A 12,241-nucleotide genomic window follows, 5' to 3' on the forward strand; every position below is an offset into this window, starting at 1 on the left:
ACATGGAACTCCGAGGTAACTTCTAATATCCTCATACTTTGCAATTGGGGGTACTTTATTTATTATAATACACAAATTTCAGAGACATGTGACAGAAATGACATCAGAACTCACCGTTTATAACTGATGACATCAGAACTCACCGTTTATAAGGATATAATTTATAGGATATTCATGGCTCTTGTGTATTATATTTTGACAAATATTACATACAGGTATGGGACCTGTTATCCAGAATGCTCAAGACCTGGGATTTTCAGATAAAAGGGATCTTTCCATAATTTAGATCTTTATACCTTAAAAGGGTGGTTCACCTTGAAGTTAACTTAGTATCTTATGGAATGGCCAAGTCTAAGAAACTTTTCAATTGGTCTTCATTATTTATTTGTTAATAGTTTTTGAATTATTTGCCTCTTTCTTCTGACTCTTTCCAGCCTTCAAACAGGGGGGTCAATGACCCCATCTACAAACAAATTCTCCGTAAGGCTACACATTTATATTTTTTATTAATCACTTTTCTGTTCAGGTCCTCTCCTTTTCATATCCCAGACTCTTATTTAAATCAGTGCATGGTTGCTAGGATAATCTGGACCCTAGCAACCAGATGGCTGAAATTACAAACCGGAGAGCTGCTGAATAAAAAGCTAAATAATTCAAAAACCACAAATAATAAAAAATTAAAACCAATTGCAAATTGTCACAAAATATCGATCTCCACATCCTACTAAAAAGTTAACTTAAAGGTGTACAAACCCTTTAAGTCTACTAGAAAATCATGTAAACATTAAATAAAGCCAATAGGCTGGTTTTGCTTCCAATAAGGATTAATTATATCTTAGTTGGGATCAAGTACAAGTTACTGTTTTATTATTACACAGAAAAAGGAAATAGTTTTTAAAAATTAGAATTATTTGATTATAATAGAGTCTATGGGAGATGGCCGTCCTGTAATTCGGAGCTTTCTAGATAATGGGTTTCCGGATAACGGATCCCATACCTGTATAGTGTCTACAAAAAAGAAATCAGTGACTATAATAAAAAAGGTGGCCTATAATGACGCAGAATGACAATGTTATTAGACATTATGTATCTCTCTGAATAAACAGATTTTAGAAAATGACGGGAGAATCAAGGCTTAGACTGTCGGGGGGAGAGACGAGAGAAAAGTCGTTATTCAAATGAAGTGCCGAGCTGGATGCAGAATATCATTATAGAGTCATTTTATGGACATGAACGAGAGGACAAGCCCATTAGCACATAATTAAAATGAGTGACGAGAGACAGAGGAGCTGGCGCTTATGTTACTGAAACAATACGGACGCACAACATACACTTTAGCACAACAAACGCCTCTTCCCGTTACAGAATGTGTCTCAGAAAGGAGGAGGCAAAATAAACAGAATATAAACTGCTAATAATTTCTATCATCACAGATTGACGAGCGACTATTAAACACCACTGCCAACACTCACACATCAGCTATGAGACTCACTGTTACATTCTCTAATAATGGCCTCTGTCAGACACCGTATTAATCATGTGACCGCTCTCACTCTATAGCACCCAGGCCCCCTGCAGAAGGAATGTGAGTGGGAAACAAAGGGGTTGTTCCCCTTTAAATTAACTGGTAGTATGATGTAGAGAGTGATATTCTGAGACTATTTGCAATTGGTTTTCATTTTTTAAGATTTTTGAGTTATTTAGCTTTTTATTCAGCAGCTTTCCAGTTTGTAATTTCAGCCATCTGGTTGCTAGGGTCCAAATTACCCTAGCAACCATGAACTATGAATAAAAGACTGGAATATGAATAGGAGAGGCCTGAATAGAAAGATAAAAAGTATCAATAACAATACATTTGTAGCCTTACAGAGCATTTATTTTTTAGATGGGGTCAGTGACCCCTATTTGAAAGTTAGAAAGTCAGAAGAAGTGAAAAAATTCAGAGTAGGGGAAAAAAATTAAGGCCAACCGAAAAGTTGCTTAGAATTAGCCATTCAATAACATAATAAAGGGGTGTATGATGTAGAAAATTTGCAATTGGTTATATAAATTTGTAGCCTTACAGAGCATTTGTATTTCGATGGGGTCAGAGACCCCCATTTGAAAACTGGAAAGAGTCAGAAGAAGAAGAAGGTAAATAACTATAAAAAAAACTAAATAATGAAGACCAATTGATATAAGTCCTTAATTATGTCTCTTTATAGGTCCCTGGTGAGGCCTCATCTGGAGTATGGGGGCAGTTTTGGACTCCAGTCCTTAAGAGGGATATAAATGAGCTGGAGAGAGTGCAGAGACTAAGTGCAACTAAACTGGTTAGAGGGAGGGAAGAGTTAAATTATGAGGGGAGACTGACAAGGTTGGGGTTGTTTTCTCTGGAAAAAAGGCGCTTGTGAGGGGACATGATTAGACTTTACAAGTACATTAGAGGACATTATAGACAAATAGCAGGGGACCTTTTTACCCATAAAGAGAATCACGTACCAGAGGCCTCCCCTTCAGACTAGAAGAAAAGAAGTTTCATTTAAAGGAACAGAGTAGGGGGTTCATCACAGTCAGGACAGTGAGGTTGGGGAATGCACTGCCGGGTGATGATTCAGTTAATGACTATAAGAGGGACTTGGATGATTTCTTGGACAGACATAATACAAAGGCTATTGTGATACTAAACTCTATAGTTAGTATAGATATGGGGATAGATCATTTATGTGACAGTAGGGAGGGGCGTGTGTATGGGGCTGGGTTTTCATTTGGAGGGGTTGAACTTGATGTCTTTTTTTCAACCCAATTTAACTATGTAACTCTATGTAACTATATACTGTATGTAATGTCATTCCCACGTTTCTATCCCTTTAAACAACCGCTCTGCTACTTGTCAGCCAGCAGGGGGCACCAGTGCATTGCTATTAATACAAACCTGCCTTGAGCTTGTGAGCTCTGCATTATACAGACTTTATTTTACAGCATTCACTGTAGAGTTTTGGGGGGTTTACAATGAGAAAGCTCAGTAATATAAAACCAGACATTGCCTTTTACACCAGCCCGGGTTATATTACTTACGAGCCCCCAGGGTTTTGGTTCTTATTCTTGGAAACAGCAATAATTCTATAAAAGGGATACAAATAAGTGAAGTGTCAGCTCCTTTAAATAACACAACTGCTCTGTTGCCATGAAAGCAGACAAACAGATTCACCAGGGGCTGCACATTCAGGTTACTGATTGGATTTGACTTGAGTTTCTAATTAAAGCTCAAGTGCTGAATTAATCAATATAGAACTATAGCAGGGTGACACCCCAATGTTTCTATATATCTGTAACCTTGTTATGAGCTAAGGGGGCCCAGTCTGAAGGTCAGTTAGGGGGAGATTTGGGGTGAGTGTTTATTTGTACCCTGGGTACCCCTGGAACTATAGCAGGGTGACACCCCAATGTTTCTATATATCTGTAACCTTGTTATGAGCTAAGGGGGCCCAGTCTGAAGGTCAGTTAGGGGGAGATTTGGGGTGAGTGTTTATTTGTACCCTGGGTACCCCTGGAACTATAGCAGGGTGACACCCCAATGTTTCTATTTATCTGTAACCTTGTTATGAGCTAAGGGGGCCCAGTCTGAAGGTCAGTTAGGGGGAGATTTGGGGTGAGTGCTTATTTGTGCCCTGGGTACCCCTGGAACTATAGCAGGGTGACTGTTACCCCAATGTTTCTATATATCTGTAACCTTGTTATGAGCTAAGGGGGCCCAGTCTGAAGGTCAGTTAGGGGGAGATTTGGGGTGAGTGCTTATTTGTACCCTCCCTATACACAGACAGGCAGAGAAGAAAGTAAAGTTGTTCTAATCCTCCAACCAAACAACTCTGCCCATTTACACCTTCAAGGCAAATACATGGCTGAGACATAGAATAAGAACCCCCCTAAACAAACAACCTACCGAAAGCCAAACATGATTTCGTCATGGCGGAGATGGGCATCATCATCAATAGAGAGAACGGCTTCTGTCTCAATCTGATCCCAGGGAAGGAAGCGATTATTCAGACTGTTCTTCTCCGTGCGGACAATCTGCCAATAAAATCACACGGTTATGCCGAATCATCAATGAATAAATGTAACACAACCCCTCGAGCCCCAAAAAGAGCCCGTATGATGGGTACTCGGCTGTAAAGGAGGTCTGTGAATGCAGCGACTCTGATCAGCTGAATTTGAAGATGAAAAAAAGTGCTTCTTTGTGCCCAACAATTGCATGTAAATACGGCTGGATTTATCTCTATTTACCAACCTGTGGCCGGTAGTGGCAGGCTGGGAGCTGTAGTCCAACAACTAATAGGCAGTGGGTACTGGTGTATGGAACCCATGCACACGTTATATACAATGTTCATCCACGGTCTTTAAGTTAACTATTAGTATGTAATAGAATGGCAAATATCAAGCAACTTTTCAATCGGCCTTCATTATATATTTTTTATTGGTTTTCAATTGCCTTCTTCCGACTCTTTCCAGCTTTCAAATAGGGGTCACTGACCCCATCTAAAAAATGCTCTGTAAGGCTATTGTTACTTTTTATTTCTCATCTTTCTATCCATATTCCAGTCTCTTATTCAAATCAGTGCATGGTTGCTACGGGAATTTAGACCTTAGCAACCAGATGGCTGAAATTGCAAACTGGAGAGCTGCTGAATAAAAAGCTAAATAACTCAAAAAACACAAATAATAAAAAAAGAAAACCAATTGCAAGTTATCTCAGAATATCCATCTCTACATCATATTAACAGTTAATTTAAAGCTGAACAACCCCTTTAAGATGACTGTGACTATACGGGCCCCAGTGCACCCTCCTCACTCACAAAGCAAAGGGAAGGCAGGAGCAGCCTAATAGTCTCTGTGCTTCAGTCTATGATAGAGGAATATTCTCTGTGTCCTGGTTCTAGAAGCACATGCCCCCCTCAATTTGCTCTGATGAACCCCTTTTTGGATGCCTGACCTTTCAGTGCTTGGTCTGCGACTGCTTTGCTCTAGATATAATGAGACTTTTACCTCCTAATATCAACATTAACCAATTACAAAAAGATACAGGATCAATAACAGGCGTGGGATCTGTTATCTGGAGACCCACTAACTAGAAAGCTCGAATGCCATTTCCCATAGTGCCCAAGACAGTTGGAATATTACTGCTGGTTTTTGGATCTCTCTGGATAGCAGGCTTGTGGATAACAGATCCCACATTCCACCAGGTCAGTTTCAGACGAAGCATGAGGGAGATATATATATATATATATATATATATATATATATATATATATATATATATATATATATATATATATTTAGTATTTGGGGCGGCAGACGGGTGCCAAAGTCAAAAGTGCTGTGATCACCCATTTGCCATTCTTGGGGTTTGGACGTTTCCCTGCAATGCACCGACTGCCTTATAACTTACACTGAGAAAGATCTGAGGTCGCAGCCAATGATTAATGAGAGGAGAGTGAAGTTGTTTCTCTGCGAGATGCAAAAGCTTTTGGAAAACATTTTAATGTTCCGTCTGCCAGTTCCAATAAAAGAGCAGCTATATAACATACTCCAGCCCACTATATAAAGCCGCTCACTGGAGATCATCCTGACCTTGGCTAGACAGCACCCCACCCTCACCAGAGCAATGAGCTTCATTAGCATTAGATGGGCCTATATATATATATATATATATTTATATATATACACATGTATAGTGAGTGAAATGGTATGAAATTAAAGTAATCCTCCAGTAAGTCACAGGATATTTAATAAGATTTTACTTCTCTGCACAGAACCAATAAATCCATTTGTTGCTTTGTTTAAGGGCCTGTTAAACACTAGAGGAGATCAATCAATATTTCCATATATTTTTTGGCACCAATTAGAACCCAAGAGAGGAACCTGCTGTACATCTGCTTGTGTAAAATAACAACACACAAAACCTGTAAACAGCCAACATAGAACCTGGAATTTGCCCCTACTGGGACAGAATGTTCTGTTATACAGATAGCTAGAATCTCAGCTGCCATAAAGCAGGACAGGACTGCTGCTTACAATGGGGATCAGATAGGATCTGTGCAGCCACTGGGACAGAATGCTCTGTTATACAGATAGCTAGAATCTCAGCTGCCATAAAGCAGGACAGGACTGCTGCTTACAATGGGGATCAGATAGGATCTGTGCAGCCACTGGGACAGAATGTTCTGTTATACAGATAGCTAGAATCTCAGCTGCCATAAAGCAGGGCAGGACTGCTGCTTACAATGGGGATCAGATAGAATCTGTGCAGCCACTGGGACAGAATGTTCTGTTATACAGATAGCTAGAATCTCAGCTGCCATAAAGCAGGACAGGACTGCTGCTTACAATGGGGATCAGATAGGATCTGTGCAGCCACTGGGACAGAATGTTCTATTATACAGATAGCTAGAATCTCAGCTGCCATAAAGCAGGACAGGACTGCTGCTTACAATGGGGATCAGATAGGATCTGTGCAGTCACTGGGACAGAATGCTCTGTTATACAGATAGCTAGAATCTCAGCTGCCATAAAGCAGGACAGGACTGCTGCTTACAATGGGGATCAGATAGGATCTGTGCAGCCACTGGGACAGAATGTTCTGTTATACAGATATCTAGAATCTCAGCTGCCATAAAGCAGGACAGGACTGCTGCTTACAATGGGGATCAGATAGGATCTGTGCAGCCACTGGAACAGAATGCTCTGTTATACAGATAGCTAGAATCTCAGCTGCCATAAAGCAGGACAGGACTGCTGCTTACAATGGGGATCAGATTGGATCTGTGCAGCCACTGGGACAGAATGCTCTGTTATACAGATAGCTAGAATCTCAGCTGCCATAAAGCAGGGCAGGACTGCTGCTTACAATGGGGATCAGATAGGATCTGTGCAGCCACTAGGACAGAATGTTCTGTTATACAGATAGCTAGAATCTCAGCTGCCATAAAGCAGGGCAGGACTGCTGCTTACAATGGGATCAGATAGGATCTGTGCAGCCACTGGGACAGAATGTTCTGTTATACAGATAGCTAGAATCTCAGCTGCCATAAAGCAGGACAGGACTGCTGCTTACAATGGGGATCAGATAGGATCTGTGCAGCCACTGGGACAGAATGCTCTGTTATACAGATAGCTAGAATCTCAGCTGCCATAAAGCAGGACAGGACTGCTGCTTACAATGGGGATCAGATAGGATCTGTGCAGCCACTGGGACAGAATGCTCTGTTATACAGATAGCTAGAATCTCAGCTGCCATAAAGCAGGACAGGACTGCTGCTTACAATGGGGATCAGATAGGATCTGTGCAGCCACTGGGACAGAATGTTCTGTTATACAGATATCTAGAATCTCAGCTGCCATAAAGCAGGACAGGACTGCTGCTTACAATGGGGATCAGATAGGATCTGTGCAGCCACTGGAACAGAATGCTCTGTTATACAGATAGCTAGAATCTCAGCTGCCATAAAGCAGGACAGGACTGCTGCTTACAATGGGGATCAGATTGGATCTGTGCAGCCACTGGGACAGAATGCTCTGTTATACAGATAGCTAGAATCTCAGCTGCCATAAAGCAGGGCAGGACTGCTGCTTACAATGGGGATCAGATAGGATCTGTGCAGCCACTGGGACAGAATGTTCTGTTATACAGATAGCTAGAATCTCAGCTGCCATAAAGCAGGACAGGACTGCTGCTTACAATGGGGGATCAGATAGGATCTGTGCAGCCACTGGGACAGAATGCTCTGTTATACAGATAGCTAGAATCTCAGCTGCCATAAAGCAGGACAGGACTGCTGCTTACAATGGGGATCAGATAGGATCTGTGCAGCCACTGGGACAGAATGCTCTGTTATAACAGATAGCTAGAATCTCAGCTGCCCATAAAGCAGGACAGGACTGCTGCTTACAATGGGGATCAGATAGATCTGTGCAGCCACTAGGACAGAATGTTCTGTTATACAGATAGCTAGAATCTCAGCTGCCATAAAGCAGGACAGGACTGCTGCTTACAATGGGGATCAGATAGGATCTGTTGCAGCCAATGGGGACAGAATGTTCTGTTATATAGATAGCTAGAATCTCAGCTGCCATAAAGCAGGACAGGACTGCTGCTTACAATGGGGATCAGATAGGATCTGTGCAGCCACTGGGACAGAATGCTCTGTTATACAGATAGCTAGAATCTCAGCTGCCATAAAGCAGGACAGGACTGCTGCTTACAATGGGGATCAGATAGGATCTGTGCAGCCACTAGGACAGAATGCTCTGTTATACAGATAGCTAGAATCTCAGCTGCCATAAAGCAGGACAGGACTGCTGCTTACAATGGGGATCAGATAGGATCTGTGCAGCCAATGGGACAGAATGTTCTGTTATATAGATAGCTAGAATCTCAGCTGCCATAAAGCAGGACAGGACTGCTGCTTACAATGGGGATCAGATAGGATCTGTGCAGCCACTGGGACAGAATGTTCTGTTAAACAGATAGCTAGAATCTCAGCTGCCATAAAGCAGGACAGGACTGCTGCTTACAATGGGGATCAGATTGCTACAAGGAGTCAGAACCAGCAGGGAAGAAAGGGACATATTTGCTTGTAATTGCAGTTATACATAAAAAAAACAACTGTTTTTGTGTGTGAAGTTCCCCTTTGAGGAAGACTAAAAGTGGAATCAGAGTCAGTACTCAGCAGTAGAAACTAGATAAAAATGAAGGTATTTCAGCCCTGGTACAAAAGTGGGGGGAGCAGAGCAGAATTTAGAAGGAGAATTCCATGGGAAGCCGCAGGCTACTGCCATCCACACAAGACACATGACTCATCAATTTGGCATCAGGGCTCAGAATAAAGGAACAGCACAAGCCGAGGAACATTTTACTTTAAATTTCCAGCGGCCAGGAGCAAATACAGTTTTTTTGTATATGGCCGTGAGAAGCGGTGACTTTGTCTTGTTGCAGCACATGTACAGAACGCTGGTGTTTTAGTCTGACAGGTCCTACTTAAGTCATACTGACACACACACAAATGGACTGCCCCATCCTCTTCTAATCATTAATTACATTGAGTAATTACTTTCGTTAAAAAAAAAAAAGATAAATATATATACAGATGTGGCCGCGATCCGACGGGATTTTTTGTCCCATCCGATCGAGATCTGGCCGACTTTCGGCCAGATCTCGATCGGGGAAGCCCGTCGGGGGGCCCCATACACGGGCCAATAAGCTGCCGACTTGGTCTGTCGGCAGCTTTTATTGGCCCGTGTATGGCCACCTTTATTCAGCAGCCCATACTAATTAGGAAAGAGTTTGGGGGCACACAAAGTAACTGACTTAACATTCAGTGGAAAAGACAACAGTTTGAGCAGCTAGCGTTAACAAGCAAGTAGATTGTGAGCTCTTATGAGCAGAGTCCCAGGTTCTATTTTTATTCTTATACACTTTACACTTTAGCCAGAATTTCTAAAGAAAGAGAATGAACAGAAAAAGCAGAGAGAGAAGCTTGGTGTCCCTTTAAAATGCAAATCCTGATTTAGCGAAGTAATAAGTCACGCTGTGAGACTTCATGGGGGTGGGTCGGTCGCACAGGGACAGTCATTGAGAGAAAGAGAGCGCTCTGCTTCAGGATGTGTTTTGGGAATCGCACTCACTATATAAATTGACTTTCAGAGGGATGAATAATTAAATAATGTACTAGTGAAGAATGAAGGGACGTATAATACAGAATAGAATGAAGGGGAAACATAGGGTGCAACGAACAGTTTTAGGATTGGTCTCCTGCAAAACGTCAGATAATGCTGCGCTAAAACTCCCGGCACCCCTGGAAGCTTCAGCTACTAGATGCACGCTGCGTATAGGTTTTACTTGAACATATACAGTTTCCCATAAAACACTGAAAACAGTATCTCACAGAGCAGAGTAGTCATTTCTCCCCCCGAGTTCAGTCTGTCTGTCTGATTGAAGTTTATCACAGCACAAGTCACATGAGTGGGGGCACCTGGGAAACTAACAATATGTCTAGCCCCGTGTCAGATTTCAAAATGAAATAGTGCAAAAGTCTGCTGGCGCAGCAGTATTAACTGATGTGTTTTGAAAAAAAAAAAAATTTTCTCATGACAGTAGCAACACTGTGTATTATGAAGAGTGCACATGGGACGGCTCTGGGAGTAAAAGAGCAGCAATACTCCGGGGCGGGCGGTTAGTGCAAGCTATTTTTGAGACCCCTGAAATACACATTGTATTCCTCTCCCCTTCTGCCGCCGACTCTGTCACGAACTTAAAATAAAACTGAAAAGTAGGGCAGGTTAGAGGGAGCAGAGATGTGCACATCCGCCTGGCATATCTCTCTCTCTGCAGGAAACGCTACACCCAGGAAATTAGTACCTCTGCACCCCCACAGGAACCTGCCCCACTCACAGGCACCCCCAGCCTCCGAGATGGACCAGTCTCATGTAACTGCTCACTGACATTTCTATATTGCAGCAATACGACTGTTTCACTGGAGACAAAGAGAAATTCTTGTCAGACAATGCTAAAGGTATTTGAAAATACATTTTTTTTGTAGGAAAATATAATTCTAAGCAACCATTGGCGGCAGTGGTTTATATGAATAAAGCATGAAAAATATGCTTTTGTAGTATCATATGCCATTGGTTAATCCATTCCAGAGACTCTGCCATTTTAGCTACCAAAGTCTGTGCCTCTGGCTAGTATGAGGCACTTTCCCCTCACACAAACCAAAGGTGCACAGAGTCGCTAGCCAATGAGTTTGCTCTCACGCTGCTTCCTGTCAGGTTATTAGTGAGAGACATAAGAAAAAGGCGGCTTTCCTGACAGGATAACATGGCTGGAATGAAGCACTGTCCCTCTGGCTGGTATAAGGAACTGTGCTCTCACACAAACCAAAGCTGCACATACTCGCTAGCTTACATCGAGTAATGGAACTAGAGGGGGGCAGGCCCTGGAGCGGGGCGCGCAGCCAGGCCCCCCGACCACCTACGTACGCCCAGAATCAGTCCGGAACCCGTGGTGCGCGAGCTGCCGGGGGGGGGGGGGGCTGAGAGGGTGATGGCCCTGGCCCAATCGTACCCCCTGCTCCCACCGGTAGTTACGCCACTGCTTACATCAGCCAATGAGTTTGCTTTCACGCTGCTTCCTGTCAGGTTATTAGTGAGGGACATAAGAAAAAGGCGGTTTTCCTGACAGGACAACGTGGCTGGAATGAGGCACTGTCCTTTTGGCTGGTATGAGGCACAGTGCTCTCACACAAACAAAACGCGTACATACTCGCTAGCTTACATCAGCCAATGAGTTTGCTCTCATGCTACTTCTTCCTGTCAGGTTATTAGTGAGAGACATAAGAAAAAGGCGACTTTCCTGACAGGACAACATGGCTGGAATGAAGCACTGTCCCTCTGGCTGGTATGAGGCACTGTGCTCTCACACAAACCAAATGCGTATATACTCGCTAGCTTACATCAGCCAATGAGTTTGCTCTCACGCTGCTTCCTGTCAGGTTATTACTGAGAGACATAAGAAAAAGGCGCCTTTCCTGACAGGACAACATGGCTGTCCTAAGAAAAAATTCATTGGCCGATATGAGCTAGCATGTATGTGTGCCCTAGGTGTGTATGAGAGCTCAATGCCTCAGACCTATCTTTGACAGACATATTAAATATGTTCATGACACAGAAGTTCTCCATTAAAGTGCATTGCACACTCAGGCTACTACACTTCTGAGCACACCACAAGCCCCTGCTGGAAAGGAGGGAGATGAGCCGAAAGAGAACGTGTCTCCTAAGTGCTACTTAGCCATGATAATTGTACAGAACATCCATATTCATTGTTTACAAGACAAATTCAAGCAGCACTTGTCCATATGTCTGTGCCATAATTATCTCTCATCCTCAGACTGAGGGCGGGAACGGGACAATCAGTACTCTAGGGGAGAGAATAAAGAAGCTGCCTCTCTAAGGGATTATCACTAAACATCACAACACACGGGAAAGAGAGTTTATATCAGTCTGAGGCTGTATGGGGGATTAGTAATGCTGCTGCAGACTGTACTGCTTTACACACCACCTTGTAATACAAATCTAACGTACCCACTGAACCCACTAGCACAAATATCACGTGGCACAAGTGAGCTGACCAGAGCACATTTACCAGTTGTAGTGGGCTACTTACAGGATACTACACAGGCCGATACAGACTACAGACAGGCGGAGTATC

The 12,241-nt window shown here is 42.9% G+C and overlaps 1 protein-coding gene across 1 annotated transcript in view; it reads right to left on the minus strand.

The window, feature by feature from the left end:
- Window positions 1-12,241, minus strand: part of extl3.L (exostosin like glycosyltransferase 3 L homeolog) — a 51,218-nt gene that overhangs the window by 4,513 nt on the left and 34,464 nt on the right. Inside the window, 1 exon segment of the mRNA NM_001094249.1 lies at window positions 3,923-4,050. Within this exon segment, the coding sequence (NP_001087718.1) occupies window positions 3,923-4,050 (128 nt within the window).

This window comes from Xenopus laevis, chromosome 5L (genome assembly GCF_017654675.1).
Source record: "Xenopus laevis strain J_2021 chromosome 5L, Xenopus_laevis_v10.1, whole genome shotgun sequence".
Taxonomy (NCBI): domain Eukaryota; kingdom Metazoa; phylum Chordata; class Amphibia; order Anura; family Pipidae; genus Xenopus; species Xenopus laevis.